This window comes from Pelobates fuscus, chromosome 2 (genome assembly GCF_036172605.1).
Source record: "Pelobates fuscus isolate aPelFus1 chromosome 2, aPelFus1.pri, whole genome shotgun sequence".
Taxonomy (NCBI): domain Eukaryota; kingdom Metazoa; phylum Chordata; class Amphibia; order Anura; family Pelobatidae; genus Pelobates; species Pelobates fuscus.
In genome coordinates this window covers 256,195,458-256,212,206 of record NC_086318.1, presented here as the reverse complement: position 1 = coordinate 256,212,206, position 16,749 = coordinate 256,195,458, and the positions used below count along the sequence as shown (strand labels likewise).

General features: G+C 45.3%; 1 protein-coding gene across 1 annotated transcript in view; it reads right to left on the bottom strand.

Annotated features, from left to right (window-relative positions):
* C2H6orf118 (chromosome 2 C6orf118 homolog) overlaps positions 1–16,262 on the bottom strand; it is an 87,632-nt gene extending 71,370 nt beyond the window's left edge. Inside the window, exons 1-2 of the mRNA XM_063441223.1 lie at positions 16,215–16,262; positions 11,168–11,893 (exon numbers count right to left, since the gene is read on the bottom strand). Coding sequence (XP_063297293.1) covers positions 11,168–11,815 — 648 coding nt within the window. The 5' untranslated portion in view covers positions 11,816–11,893; positions 16,215–16,262. The remainder of the gene's footprint in view (positions 1–11,167; positions 11,894–16,214) is intronic.
* Positions 16,263–16,749: the final 487 nt, after the last annotated feature.

The window sequence follows — 16,749 nt, the reverse complement described above, 5'->3', positions numbered from 1 at the left end:
TATATGCCATCTCGGTTCTTCAAGGGGGTATCCCTGACTCAGATTCTTGTTTTTTTTCCACCAGTTCAATTCTTGTTTTATAGGAGGAGGAATCAACATCTTCTGATCCTAATTTGTATTTCTGAATGAATGGGTGGGCTTCCAAAGAACTTTCCCACGCTGTGTAAAATGACACAGAACACTCATGGACCCAAAGGGAACTCACATCTTCTATTCCGGGAGGGGCGGCTACCTGGGGGCCTGGACCCATTTTGGGGGTTCTTGGCAGGTCGGTGGACTATTGCAGGCTGCTAGGGACCCAGGGCTGCGATGACCCTACCCCTACATCTGGACATTCCTGGCCTGTTTGGTGTTCGGAACGGTATCTTGATGCCTTATTTGAGGATTGGGATGGAACAACGGCCCATATCCCAACCTGAGGACTCCCTATGGACTAGGATCCTCTGTGATACCAACTACCCAATGACATGCACCTCCAGCTTATTGGATGGGGAGGTCGTTCTCCTGTCCCTCTGGGGGACTAGACATACTGCTGACAGACTTTCAGGCTTGGTCTTATGTAGTTTCCCGTCAGATAGCGGATGTGCGGGTGTTCAACGGGAAGGTCTTCTCCGCAACGCCGAAGTGCTGGGTCTCTCGACGCACCTTAGGATTTTATATTATTTTCTCAGCGTTAAAAATGCAAAATACGGGGGGCGGGGCCGGGCGGCCATGCCAGCAGGCTGCAAGTTAATACAGCTCCAGGGAAACTCATCTAAAAAAAGGGTAAAACACCCATGAAACTCAGCTTGGAACCCCCTGAGAGTGCGAGATACCTGGTCCTGGAGTGTCCCGGTGTAGCTGGAACCCCTGATATCGGGTGGACCGGGTCCTGGTGAGATGCTCCGGGGCTGGGAGGACTGAGGCCTAGCCGGGTGGGGAGGGGGACGGACGGCCGCTGCCCCGCTCTCCTTCCCGGCAACGACTGAGAACCGCTTCAAACCCGGGGTCCCCGGCCCTGCCTACCCCCCCTCTGGGCCGGCGGGGGTTATCCCGGCCCCCACCGGGCAGGCGACCTCATGGCAGTGCTAATGGGCGACTCAGCGCCAGCAGCTACCAAGCGGCCCTGAAAAAATGGCCGACAGATGCACCTAACCAGCAAACCACCAAAGACGGCGCGCTGAGCGAGAGCCCCCACGAACAGAGCCACGACCACCCAGGGCACTTTAATGCGACCACGATGGGGCAGCGGCGGAGACCTGTGATTCTGCCGTCTACCAGACTGCAAGCAGACCTCCTCACCAGCAGAAAACCCAGCACCTACATTGACCTAGCCACCTCACTAGAGCTTCCTATCGCAGTAAAGCTACCGCAGACCAACACCGAGGCAGTGTCCAAATAACCAATTACAACGTGACCACACCTGGTTACCGAGACCTGCAAAACATCATACCCACACTCGCATACCGGCAGAGGAATAAATACCATAGGAGGACTGTGTATATGCTGGAGCAAAGGACACTGACCACCACAGTCCCTGATGTCAAAACCGACAGGTACCCCAGCTCCTTATGACAGACGGTACCTAAAGCAGCATCCGCTGGACCTGTCGCTGACAGCCTCCCCAACATGAATCCTGGCTGTGGGTACTCCCAAATGGACATATCCGTTACTGGTACTAAAATGGAGACTGTAGTTACTATTGGTCTGATGCCATAGAACAGTTAACAACCTAGCTAGCCACAACCTGTCTGGTGGTATAATATATATATTTTGAATACTCGACTTAAAATAAGCTACTGTTTTATACAGGTGTATGCCTTCTTTTAGTATTATTGTTAAGGCGTAATATGGGCATACATTTAAACGACTAGTCTGCCTCACATGATGCACTGTTACCTCTACTAGCTTCACATCTAATTAACTGACTCATGGTGTTCTTAATGCCTATATGTCACACTACACCTAAATTACATACTTATCACCTTAAGCGCAGCTAGATATGTACAAAGCATGTTATACCACAAAAGCGATGTCTAATAGTCTGATACCTTCATGTAATATAAAAATGTGCCGTATAAACTGTCACACCTTGATATGTCATGGAAATGCGTGAAGATGCTGTTGTGGCTCTGCACGCTTGATGTCAAACTATGCACAAGAAAAATAAAGAATTAAAAAAAAAATGCAAAATACGAAGCCTCATGTCATGTTGTAAAATAGAAGATTATGCTAGCTTTAGTGTATTAATAATCTTAATTTTAATAATGACAGGAGGTGAGTATTTTCCCTCCTTGCTTCACTGCCCACCCTTTCTATTTGTTTGTTTTTGTAGGTATCAGGGGCTCAGGTAGGTTTGCCTCTCATGTTTGTGCTTATATTAATGATTGTCCTTCCATTAATCTGGAATCCTCATTAGAGTTTACAGTTCTTAGTTATCAGATTTATAGTTTACTATATTCTCCGATGGGATTATATACATGGTATGTTACTGGGATTTACATGTTCATGACTATATGTCTAAACCTGTCTCACATTCTCTTTTCAGTATGATTCTTTGAAGACATTTGGCGGTTCGTGTGAACCTATTGGGAATTTTTATCCTTCGGATTTGACTCAACCCGATCTCTTTTTCGTTCGTATAGAATTCCTTGGAAGTTTGCTCCTTCACACGTGTGACTTTGGAGTTATTATTAGTTTTTACTTGATATATATTTACTTCCGCTTGATGTTGCTTTCTGTAAGAGGAAATTATGAGGTCACGTTGCATTGTACATCCTACTCTCTTGTCATTGGTTCTTTTTTTCTATGTGTTTCTTTACTGCTGTATGGAGTTAGTAAAGAGAGATATGCAAAATACTCACCTCCTGTCATTATTAAAATTAAGATTATTAGTACACTAAAGCTAGCATAATCTTCAATTTTTAATTACCTTATCCTATATTAATTACACTGCTCAGATTTTTTTCACTTAAAAATGGTTCATTAACATAATAGTTTTCCTATATGTATATTTATTTTATTTTTAATACATTGTCATACACTCATTTTCCTATTAGGAAATCTCAACTTGTTTTCCCCATTTTTCTGACACCTTATAGTATTGGATCGTTTTTTCGCACTATATTTAACTCTAGGTAAAGTTTTCCATTTAAGATTTACATCAAGTTCTATGGGTTACTACACATAACTAATGCATACTTTTTGAACATCTCACAGTAGTAGTCTTGCTATGCATTTACTATTTACATTTATCTTTCCACGGTTTAGGTTAGTATTTTCCATTTACCAAATAACCACTTAGTATATATTCCCATTTTGGAACTGTGTTTGTACATATTAAGTACCTTGTAGCGGATTGTATTCAGCCTGTCCTGTATAATTGATGTTAAAACTGCATTAGTTTAATTGTATCGCTATGTATTGTAAAACTGTATTTATTTTCGTATGAGGGTTCGGTAGTTTTCATACGAAGGAAACTACCGAACCCCCAGACCACCCTAGTGAGAAGTGTGCGCCTCGTTAGGTGTTCACACTTCTCAAAACCGCAGGTTAATTGATGTGGGTTAAGTGCCTGGGTGGCATATTAAAATAATATCAGGAAGTATTACTTTACTGAAAGGGTAGTTGATGCATGGAATAGCTTTCCAGCTGAAGAGGTAGAGGTTAACACAGTAAAGGAGTTTAAGCATGCGTGGGATGGGCATAAGGCTATCCTAACTATAAGATAAGGCCATAGACTAATGAAAGTATTTAGAAAATTGGGCAGACTAGATTGGCTGAATGGTTCTTATCTGCCATCACATTCTATGTTTCTATGTTTCTATGTGGCTGCTGTTCGGGATACGAACCACGCGCGGCGGCCATCTTACGCACAGAAATCTCAGTGGTGTTTGGTCGCCGAGTGTCTGGAACTCAACCGACCGCAGGGCCAAAACACATGGAACCTTTTTCGGATACCACCTCATATGCGGTCGGTCAAACTTCACCCTCCACCTAACTCCCGAACCCCTGGTCCGATCTGGGTGAATTTTAGATATGTTAGTCACCCAGATCAGGGCTACCAGGCGGTACCCTAAATATTAGGCTATCTGCTTATTTTAGGGTACATCCAGGTTTGGGGTAAATGTACAGTACAGTTAAGGGGATTATGAGTCACTCTGAGGGGTGGAGATGTGTGGGAGTTAACTATTGCTGTATTGGTTAATGTCTTAATGATTGGAAATCCCTCCCTTGCATGGGAGAATGTCTTAAAAGGAAGCTGTGGGAATAAACGTCAGTTCTGCTCCTGATGCTGTGTGTCGTCCAGTCATTGGGATTGCTGTTGGGATATTGTTGGATTATTTTGCCTGCTGGAATTACTACTCTATGGACTTATAATACTTGTTCCTGAGCGTCACTGGGATCTTAAGTGGAGATTAGCTGTGGAATATCAGCTCTCCGCTACATACCTTTACCTATTATTTTTAGATGCTCATTGGATCAATATTAGTCTAGTTCGTTTTGTAATTGACTTGGATTTTATGTCATAAACTAGATCTATGTGGCTGCTCACTATTTATAAAAAAAAACAGGGTCCACTCCCGAGTCCACACCCGTGCCATGAGTGGGGGCTTTTAAATTTAAGGGGGGACCTATTGTCCTCCCCCCGGCCCCAACCGCCGCTCAGGGGTGGACTCGGGAGGGGGAACCCGTAAAATACTTCAAAGAGGGGGGACCTATTGTCCTCCCCCCGGCCCCCACCCCTGAGCAGTGGGTGGAGACCCTAAAATACTTGAAAGGGGGGGCCTATTTTCCTCCCTCCTGGCCCCCACCCCTGAGCGGCATGTGAGGGCCCTAAAGTAAAAGAAAAGTGGGGGGGACCTATTGTCCCCCCCTCGGCCCCCACTCCTGAGCTGTGGGTGGGGGCCCTAAATTACTTGAAAGGGGTGCAGAACCTATTGTCCTCCCCCCCGCCCCCACCCCTGAGTGGTGGGTGGGGGCCCTAAAATACTTGAAAGGGGGGGACCTATTGTCCTGGCCCCCACCCCTGAGCGGCGGGTGGGGGCCCTAAATAACAATAAGGGGGGGACCTATTGTCCTCCCCCTGGTCCCCACCCCTGAGTGGTGGGTGGGGGCCCTAAATATCATTAAGGGGGGACCTATTGTCTCCCATGGAGGGCTCCGCGCAGACTGAGCTGTGCAGGGCAGGGGAAGGCTTATAAAGCCTTGCGCTGCCCAGGAATTAGGATAAGGACACTCTGATTGGTTGGTTTAAGCCAGTCAGAGTACTCTGTGTTATTTTACAGTCTCTTCATTTACCTGTCAGAGCACTCTGATTGGATGGCTTAAACCCACCAATCAGAGTGCTCTGAGCCTAATTGCAGGGTGAGGGCGGGGCAAGGCTTTATAACCCTTTCCCCGCCCTGCAGAGCTCAGTCTGCACGGAGCCTTCCATGGGTGAAGATGGATTATTTTTTTTTGCGCTCAGGATTTGTTTTATATTTTTTATTGCGACGGTCATTATGGATTTTTTTTTGCCCTTTTTTGGGCTGAAAAAAAAGATTTTAGAAAAAAGAAGACATCAAATTGTAAGTTTTATTTTTCTTATTTTACAGGTACTTAGTTAATGGTCCCCCCTCGTTATTTTTAGGGTAGGTAGGGGTAGGTAGGGGTCCATTTTTTTGGTAGAGGGTGACTAGGGGTTTGGGGACCCCTAGTCACCTGGGGGGAGGGTTAAATATTTATTTAGGGCCCCCACCCGCCACTCAGGGGTGGGGGCCAGGGGGAAGGACAATAGGTCCCCCCCCTTATTGGTGTTTAGGGCCCCCACCCGCCGCTCAGGGGTGGGGTCAGGGGGGAGGACAATAGGTCCTAAATGCTTGGGCCACTTGATGGGCCCCATCAGCGTGTGGGCCCCGGTGCAGATGCACCGGCGTCAGTGAAGCTGATACTACACGTGGGGCCCAGGCGGCCGGTAGGAGTATGAACAGAGGTTAGATGTAGGTCTCCGGCAGAGCGTAGGGGTCTAGATGGAACATATTTGTGTACTAGTGAGGATAAATAGGTTGGAGCAGCATTGTGTAGAGATTTGTAAGCAAGTATCAGGTTCTTAAATTGAGTCCTATATCTTACGGGAAGCCAATGTATGGACTGACAGAGGGGGAGGCATGGGAGGTGCAGACAAACAGGAAGATGAGGACAAACAGGAAGATGAGCCTTGCCGTGGCATTCATTATAGACTGTAACGGGGCAAGTCGGGAACACGTAAGACCACTGAGAAGCGGATTACAGTAGTCAAGGCAAGAGAAGACAGTGGCATGGACAAGCACCTTAGCCGTAACAGGTGTTAAATAGGGTCCAATGCGTGCAATGTTTTTCAGATGGGAGCGGCAGGATATGGCGAACACCTGGCAGCGAGCCTGCAGAGAAGAGTGGATAGTAGCGCCATTGACTTGGAGGGAAACAGACAAAGGAGTAGCAACACTTGAGGGAGGGAAGACCAGAAGTTTTGTTTTGGACAGGTTAAGTTTAAGGAAATGAGCAGGCATCCAGTTGGAGATAGCAGAGAGGCAATTAGAGACACAAGTCTAGAGGGGTGGTGAGAAATCAGGGGAGGACAGATAAATTGTCTTTAGAACTGATATGGAAATGATACTGGATGCTGAAGAAGCTGATGAGTTTACCAAGGGAGGCAGTGTAGATTGAGAACAATAGGGGACCAATGACACATCCTTGGGGAAAACCAACAGAAAGCGATTGATGAGAAGAGGTAGAGCCAGAGAAAGAAACATTGAAAGAATGTAGGGAGAGGTAGGAAGAGCACCAGGAGAGAGAGAGTATCTCGTAGACCGAGATTATGGAGGATAAGAAGAATCCGTTGATGATCAACAATGTCAAAAGCAGCAGAAGGGTTGAAGAGAATTAGGATAGGAGAGTAGTGACCATGGGATTTTGCAGTGGTCTTAAACAACTTTAACATTCAGTCAGTACTGAACTTTCTGAATTTGGGTGTTCATATTCATAGCAGATTTAAAGGAACACTATAGGGTAATGAACACAAACATGTATTTCTGGCCCTATAGTGTTAAAAACACCATCTAGCGCAATCCTCCCCCACCCCCCTCCCTTTATCCCCACCCTCCCTTATACCTCTCCGCCCCTGATCTGCCTGCTTGGCTGACATCAAAAGTTATTCTTTCATCCATAGGAAAGGAATTCATTTGATTGGCTGAGGTTGTCAAGGAGGCAGATCAGGGGCAGAGCCAGCACAGGCCAAACACAACCTTGGCCAATCAATATCTCCTCATAGAGTAAAGGAGGAACTCTTGCCCCAGGAAGCACCTCTAGTAGCCATCTGATAAGTGGCCAGTGGAGGTATTCCTAGGCTGTAATGTAAACACTGCCTTTCCTTTAAAACAAACAGTGTTTACTGCAAAAAGCCTGAATGGAATGATTAAGTTCACCTGAACAAATACAATAAGCTCATAGGCGTGCGCACGGGGTGTGCCGGGTGTGCCTGGGCACACCCTAATCCCCGTGGCACGCCTATGTATTGAGTCCTGCAGGAACAGCGTTCCTGCACTTTTATTTGAGCAGGAACGCTGTTCCTGCAGGCACTCATAGCCCCCAAATGCCCCCTTCCGGCCCCCATGTTCCCCCTATCATGGGGGGGGGGGCAAGAGGTGATGGACCCCAACCCCCCCCCCCCCCCAACCCACCCGGTCGGGTGTCATCTCAGCCGCGGCGAGGGAGCTGTGTGCTCTCTGCTCCCTCTCGCCGCGCGCCGTTTGCTGATGCTAGGAGACGGAATATGACGTCATATTCCGGCTCCCAGCTACAGCAGACAGCCCGCGCGGTGAGAGGGAGCAGAGTGCACACAGCTCCCTCGCCGCGGCTGAGATGAAGACAGGCACCCGACCCACTGGACCCCAGGGACAGGTCCACGCCAGCACTCCAGGTAGGGAGGCTGGGTGGACATTTTTTTAATTAAAAAAATAAATAATAATTAGTATGTGTGTGTGTCTGTGAATGTATGTGTGTGTCTGTGAATGTATGTGTGTGTGTCTGTGAATGTATGTGTCTGTGAATGTGTGTGTGTGTGTCTGTAAGTCTGTGAATGTATGTGTGTGTCTGAGTGTGTGTCTGTGAATGTATGTGTGTGTGTCTGAGTGTGTGCCTGTGAATGTATGAGTGTGTGTGTGTGTGTCTGTAAGTGAGTCTGTGAATGTGTGTGTCTGTCTGAGTGTGTGGGAGTATGTGTGTGCACATCTCGCCACATTGCATTGGAGAAGCCTGGCTGCCCGCCTGCTGCCTTTGGACTATGGCCCTTTAAAAACAGTATTCGGCCATACCAGAGTGTATGTCACTCATTCTGGCCCTTTAAATACAGTGGGGTCATTTGGTACTTGCCCTGTGTGAGCTGTGGTAACCCAGATAGCTATGCCATGGAGCCTATTCGTGTGATTAAAGACTTTGGCTCCATGGCGATTAAACTGTATTCGGTTGGTCTGAGTGCCATTCACCTAATAATGTGCACTCAGACCTGAGCTATCTGGGGATATGTGAAATGTCTGTGTGTTATGTGTAAAATGTGACTTTATGTATTTTAAAGTGTTTTATGTCGTTTTGCAACCATGTGGTTAATGGAGTCTGCCTCTAGTCCCCCCATTGTCTCCAGGATAGAGGGCCCTGTAAAACCATGCTTCCAGAAGGTCAAATGCACATTTGTACTAACTTTTGAACCCCTGGTCCAATTGATTGTATGATTTTTGAGTATGTTGTTCCCCCGAATGGATTGATTGTGAATATGTATTTTTATGCGAATGTGATGTATATTTTGGGAGTTATGAATGTTGTGTAAAAACTGTATTTTCCCTACCTATGATAATTGTATTTTCCTGTGTGTACAGATAATTAGTTTACAGGTAGAGGGGAGGGCTATGTGTGGGATGTAACTATTGTGTGATTGGTTAATGTACGTTACTGTGTGTGTCCCTCCCCTTCATGGGAGCACCTAATAAAAAGGGCTGCAAGCTAGCAGCCAGAGAGATCTATTTTTACCCTCAACTTGAGTCCTGTCTCTTATTGGGGGAATCTGCTACAAGGGATTGCTATGCTAGGCATATTCCCTTGCTATAATCACTGAGCTCTTGTAAGAGCTTGTTCCTGCTTCATTCTGAAGGGAGATAGCTGCAGCCTGCGGTGCTTATGGTGTCTGGTGGAGTGCTTGGAGTCCTCTGGAAGCGCTAGGAGCATCCATTAACGGAGGTACCCAGTCGGGGTGCCAGGTGATCCGTTACATATATATATATATGTGTGTGTGTCTGTGTATGTGTGTCAGTATATATATACACACACACACACGTATATTATTTTTTTGGGGGGGTGGGAAAAGAGTTCCCACACTTTATTCCCCAGGACTTCTCCAGAGATCTCTGGATCTCCCCTGTCGGCTCACGCAGAGGCGGCACTATCTGAGTGCCGGCTCTGCTCTTAGCCTTCATGGGCTGGCGAGGAGATCAAAGATCTACCTCACCAACCCACAGCAACATGGAGGGAGGCAGGAGAGGACCCGGGGAGCTCTAGACAGCAGCTCTGCCAGGTTCCTCTCACGAGATCTGAGCATTGCCAAGGCAACACTCAGATCTCGTGAGAGTTAACTCTAGCTCCGCAGGCTAGAGTTCACTCTCCACTGGACCACAAGGGATGGCACATGGCAGAAAGGATCCCCCCTCCCTACATAAGGTAGGGAGGGGGGTATTTACTAATCTGCCCTCACCTCCACAATCCCTCCAAACATACAGCCCACACACACACAGCACCTAGACACATACAGCACGCTCACACACACCATACACTAACCGCACCCTCACAAATACACACAGCACCTTTACAAACACACAACACCCTCACACACAGCACACTAACAGCACCCTCACAAACACACACAGCACCCTCACACACACACAGCACCCTCACACAGCACAGTAACAGGACCCTAACAAACAGACAAACACCCTCACACACAGCACACTACCAGCACCCTCACACACAAACAGCACCCACACAAACACCCTCACCCACATAGCACACTGCCAGCACCCTCACACACACATCACACTACCAGCACGCTCACACACACATCACACTAACAGCACCCTCACACACACACTAACAGCACCCACATCACACACTAACAGCACCCTCACAGCACACTAGCAGCACACACAGCAGTGTATGTGTGTGTGTGTGTATATATATATATATATATTACATATATACACATGCGGCGTGTGTTTGTGCTTTAGGGTGCACACCCTAATGCAATAGGCTGCGCACGCCTATGAATAAGCTATAGTTGTTTTGGTGACTATAGAGTCCCTTTAATTTCGAAATGAGGCAATCCCTTGCTAACCAGCCTTTGTGTAATACAATCAAGTTCTGTCAGTGGTTCTATGACCATGAATCAGTGGTGGATCCGGGGGAGGTGGAGCAACAGGGCAATTGCACACTGCATCCCTCACACACATGCACCCCTCACACAAACACACACACTGCACCCCTAATACACATTGTACCCCTCACACACACACTGCACCCCACATACACATACTGAACCATTGATATACACTGCACCCTCCCCCCACACACATTGTCCCCTTGCACACACTGCACCCCTCACACACAGCTTAGTGAACCCCTTGGAATTTAAATACGGTTTGGGAATCGGAGTGGGTTAGCCCTGCTCTTTCAGCTTATCATTACAGTCCAGATTGGACAGATGTGCACTTGAAACCTCCTACTGACTTAGCGCAATAAACACTGCAATGTGACACTGTACATTTTGTTATATGAATCATGTAGACTTTTTTCAATTATTTTTATTAGTTTTCCTAATGATTAAGTTATTCAAAAATAATATTCCAGTCAATACATATTGAAATCTTCACTGCTTAAAGTGACATTTAGGTCATCCAGACCACTTCATCTCAATGAAGTGGTATGAATGCAGTGGCCCTGTCCTTTTAACTCTGCTATGTAAAACATTGAAGGGTCTCGGCACTGGACAAGGGAAAAGAAAACCTTTATTATATTCATTTTATTTCAAATGGGGGGTGGCTGTATGTAACTAGGGACAGGAGCACTAAAGTGTTAGTAATACAGACATTTAAACATTACATTGTATTAACATTTTGTTATTTCATACCTTTTCTAATTCTGTCTTGTACTTTTCAGCTGAAGCATGCTTGAAGAAATCCTTAGTTAGATCTTCTTTTTCAAGGATATCTTTTTCAAGCGTTTGAAATATGCTAAATTGATCTGCTTTGGTCACACCAGCAAAGAAAGCAGGCACAAAATTATATTCATGGTTAAAGTCTTGGAATGATGTTCTGTTAATACAGTTTTCAGACTTCAACTGTTTTAAATCAGGGAGGTCTATTCCTTCACTCTGCAATGGTACATTATATTCTTGGTTGCTAGTGAAACCACTAGCAATTGGAGTCTTTGTTAACGTAACAGAACCAGACAGTTGTATACGAGGTGAAAACAGGGATTTTGATTCAACATTCTGATCTTGTACCACTTTTGTCTTTAATGTAAAATTTGTTGGAGCAACTCTCATCTTCATGAACTTGTTATTGTGGCCACATTGTAGTTCACTGAGATGGAGATGATCTGATTTCTTTGTATTTTTCCAGAACACTTTTTTTTCCAGGACCTGTGGCTTGAATAGATGGTTATGGTTTAAGTGACCAGAAGTGTAAGCTTCAGTATCATGTTTATTTGCTCTTTCGATTCCATCCAACAGTTTATCAAGTTTTATCATCCTTTTTTGCTGTTTATTTTCAAGCATTGTGTACAACTGTATGTTTATAAAGTGATCCAATTTTTACATGAAAAACTGACCAGTAAAACGTGACATGCCGCAATCCTGAATAAAGATAAAAATAACAGTACATGAATACAGACAAGCATACACAGATAAAAAGTAAATTGTAACCTCTTTGTGAACAGGGGTTAGCAAATCCCTTGCAAGCTTCACATTCATAGCACATTCTCTTTCATGAATTTAGCTAGGTATTTGTTTCTGCAGGTTTTCTTTGGGGATATATGAAAAAGAGCTCCTATTTTACATAGAAACATAGAATGTGACGGCAGATAAGAACCATTCGACCCATCTAATCTGCCCTTTTTTTAAATACTTTCATCCTGGCCTTATCTTATAGTTAGGATAGCCTTATGCCTATCCCACGCATGCTTAAGCTCCTTTACTGTGTTAACCTCTACCACTTCAGCTGGAAGGCTATTCCATGCATCCACTACCCTCTCAGTAAAGTAATACTTCCTGATATTATTTTTAAACCTTTGTCCCTCTAATTTAAGACTATGTCCTCTTGTTGTGGTAGTTTTTCTTCTTTTAAATATAGTCTCCTCCTTTACAGTGTTGATTCCCTTTATGTATTTAAATGTTTCATCATATAAATCATATTCCCCCTGTCTCGTCTTTCCTCCAAGCTATACATGTTAAGATCCTTTAACCTTTCCTGGTAAGTTTTATCCTGAAATCCATGAACCAGTTTAGTAGCCCTTCTCTGAACTCTCTCTAAGGTATCAATATCCTTCTGAAGATACGGTCTCCAGTACTGCGTACAATACTCCAAGTGAGGTCTCACCAATGTTCTGTACAATGGCATGAGCACTTCCCTCTTTCTACTGCTAATAACTCTCCCTATACAACCAAGCATTCTGCTAGCATTTCCTGCTGCTCTAATACATTGTCTGCCTACCTTTAAGTCATCAGAAATAATCACCCTTAAATCCCTTTCCTCAGATTTTGAGGTTAGGACTCTATAAAATATTCTGTACTCTACCCTTGGGTTTTTACGTCCAAGATGCATTATCTTGTACTTATCCACATTAAATGTCAGTTGCCACAATTCTGACCATTTTTCTAGTTTACCTAAACCATTAACCATTTGGCTTATCCCTCCTGGAACATCAACCCTGTTACATATCTTAGTATCATCAGCAAAAAGACATACCTTACCATCAAGACCTTCTGCAATATCACTAATAAAAATATTAAAGAGAATGGGTCCAAGTACAGATCCCTGAGGTACCCCGCTGGTGACAAGCCCAAGCTTCGAATATACTCCATTGACTACAACCCTCTGTTGCCTGTCACTCAGCCACTGCCTTACCCATTCAACAATATTGGAATCCAAACTTAAAGAGTGCAGTTTATTGATAAGCCTTCTATGTGCAACAGTGTCAAAAGCCTTACTGAAATCTAGGTAAGCAATGTCTACTGCACCACCCTGATCTAAAATTTTAGTTACCCAATAAAAAAAATCAATAAGATTAGTTTGGCATGATCTCCCTGAAGTAAACATATGTTGTCTCTGATCTTGAAATCCATGTGTTTTTTGCCCTCATGAGCAGCTTTGCATAGGAGTACCAGGGCAGTGGCAATAGACTAATTGTACCCTCCTGTGCAGCTTTGCACAAAAGTTTCAATTGATTCCCCCCCCTCCCCCCCCCCCCATGTGACAGGCTGTTGAAGTGTTAACTTCTTATTTAAGTATGTTTGCTGATCTGAGCATGTACTTCTGTGTTCTTTTCACAATGTTAGCAGCATCAATTTAACATTCATAATGGGGAGCATAGGCGTGCGCACGGAGTGTGCCGGGTGTGCCTGGGCACACCCTAATCACACCTCCGTGCTGCGACCCGACACAGGAGGGGGCCCGAGGACCCGACACAGGAGGGGGCCCGGAGGCTTGCCCACAATGCCGCCGGGTGAGAGGCCCCTCCTGTCCGTCTGCCCTGATGGAGATTCAGCCTTAGTCTGCAGCTCCGCTGGGAGTGAGCTGCAGACTGAGGTGTCTCGCGATCTCCAGCCTGTCAGAGCGTTGCCGCGGCAACGCTCTGTCTGGAGATCGCGAGACTCACCGTGTGGTCTGCAGCTCACTCCCGGCGGAGCTGCAGACTGAAGAGAGAGGGCGCCCACAGGGCAGGTATTTAGAAACCCCCCTTCAACCCCCTGTCACTCACTGCCCCCCCTCCCCCTTCTACTCACTGCCCCCCCACCCCATTCACTCATGCCCTTCTAATCACTGCCCCTCCACCCCCCTCTGTCCCCTGTCACTCACTGCCCCCCCACCCTGCCTCTGCCCCCATACCCCCCTAACCCATGTCCCTAGCCCTCTAACCCCTGTCACTACCCCTCTACCCCTCTAACCCCTGTCACTACCCCTCTAACCCCTGTCACTACCCCTCTAACCCCTGTCACTACCCCTCTAACCCCCTAACCCCTGTCACTACCCCCCTAACCCCTGTCACTACCCCCTAACCCCTGTCACTACCCCCCTAACCCCTGTCACTACCCCTATAACCCCTGTCACTACCCCTCTAACCCCCTAACCCCTGTCACTACCCCCTAACCCCTGTCACTACCCCTCTAACCCCCTAACCCCTGTCACTACCCCCCTAACCCCTGTCACTACCCCTCAACCCCCCTAATCCCTCTCACTGCCCCTCTACCCCCTAACCCCTGTCACTGCCTCTCCACTCCCCCCACCCCCTGTCACTACCCCTCTACCCCTAACACCTGTCACTGCCCCTCTACCTCCCTAACCCATGTCACTGCCTCTCCACCCCCTTAACCCCAGTTACTGCCCTTCCACTCCCCCACCCCCTGTCACTACCCCTCTATCCCCCTAACCCCTGTCACTACTCCTCTATCTCCCTAACCCGTTACTCCCCCTCTACCCCCTAACCCCTGTCACTAACCGTCTACTCCCGCTACCTCCTGTCACTGCCCCTTCACCCCCCTACCTCCTGTCCCTCTACCCCCAACCCCTGTCTTTGCCCCTCCACCCTCCTAACCCCTGTCGCCCACACAGTGCACCCCTCACAATCATACACACTGTACCCCACACACACTGAATCCCTCACAATTACACAAACTGTACCCCTTACAATTACATACACTGTACCCCTCACAATCACACACTGCACCCTTCACAATTACACCACACTGCACTCCTCCCAATCACACACACTGCACCCCTTACACGCTGCACCGCTCACAATCACACACTGCACCTATGTTTATTTGTATATATATATATATATATATATATATATATATATGTATATATATGTGTGTGTGTGTGTGTGTATGTGTATGTGTATATAAAAATACATATACACGCGGCGTGTGTGTGTTTGTGCTTTAGGGTGCACACCCTAATGCAACAGACTGCGCACGCCTATGATGGGGAGGGGGGGTTACTGAAATAAAATTAAGGTTTCGGAATTTTTAAAAATCGCAATAATGAATGTTTTGTCTAATTATCCTTATTTGTATATCTTACTGGGAATAAAGTGTATAAAATTGCACAGTAAATATCATGTTACACTAAATAGTGTGTTATAAAATGTGTATATTTTATGTGTGATCAGTCAAAGTGCAAAAATAGTTTAAAAGCTCTAATTTGAGATTACATTATTCCACATACAGAACTTCACATCTGCTCTTCCATATTTGGCAATAGAACTCCAATGATCTCATTAACTAAACAGTCACTTGTAATGAATTGAGAACTGACTAATTTTTCCATTTCGTTTTTTGTATGCTTAATATATCATCTGTTGACAAATGATGAATGAAGGGCACATTTCCCTTCTTAAAACAATATTGATAATATATCCATTTCAACACATTACTTACTTAAACCTATGGGTTAAGTAAGTAATGTTTTTATTTTTTATTGTTTTTTAATTCTTTATTTTTGTATTGACATGAAAATGCAGACATTTTCCAGAAGAAGAATCAAGAGGTGAACTTATCGACATCCTAATATGTATAGTGATCAGCCCAATTTTCCTAGTATGGCTAATGTGTATTACTCTGAGCCGTCTCTGCATTCGCTTCATCACAGTCAATACAGTTTTTATGCTTAACGTAATACGTGAAAAAAACAACATGTAAGATAAAGGCATTTAGCACATTTAATGTAAGTTGACCTGCCTGTCCCTTCTGGGGCCTCTGATTTCTGGATCTACTTCACATAGTATCTGATGCAATGACATACATTTAGTTATGTATGGCAGACTTAAAAATAATACATAACTACAGCCATAACATAACAATGCCACTAGTGTGGTTTATGGCACTGATATATAATTTAGCATATTACTACTAACATGTACTTAGTATCTTGTTTGCAGTTATGAAAATTCAGTACCTTATATGTTCCAACCAAAGGAATGTTCAGTCTCTTCTCTAGGCTGCTTCATCAAGAAACGGTTACCGTGGAGACGTAGCAACACACACACAGGACAGATTGCCCTGCCCTCTGAGCTCTCACATGGTGTAAACAAACAAAGAACTGTATTTCACGGAGAACTGCTTCAGGCACTCACATATTGGAAGTCTGTATATTTGTGCCTCAGGCTTTTTAGGGCTGGCTAACTTCTAGTCATTGCACAAGGATTCAAGCAAGAATCCATATGCAGTGACTACAAATGCAGCCTGACAGTGGTGCATATCTGGAATCCTGACACCCACATGAGGTTTGAATGTTGCAATCAAAGTGAAACATAAATAAATAAATAAACACCAGCAAACTTTTTCAATCAAAATGTTTATTTAAGAGGCGCATGATGGAACATGTCCATTCGGTTTCATCAGACAGAGATACCCCGGTAGCTAGACATGCCAGAGCACACCACAGCGACACATCTAGATGCTTCAAGTTTGCAGGGGTGGAAAAAGTTTAT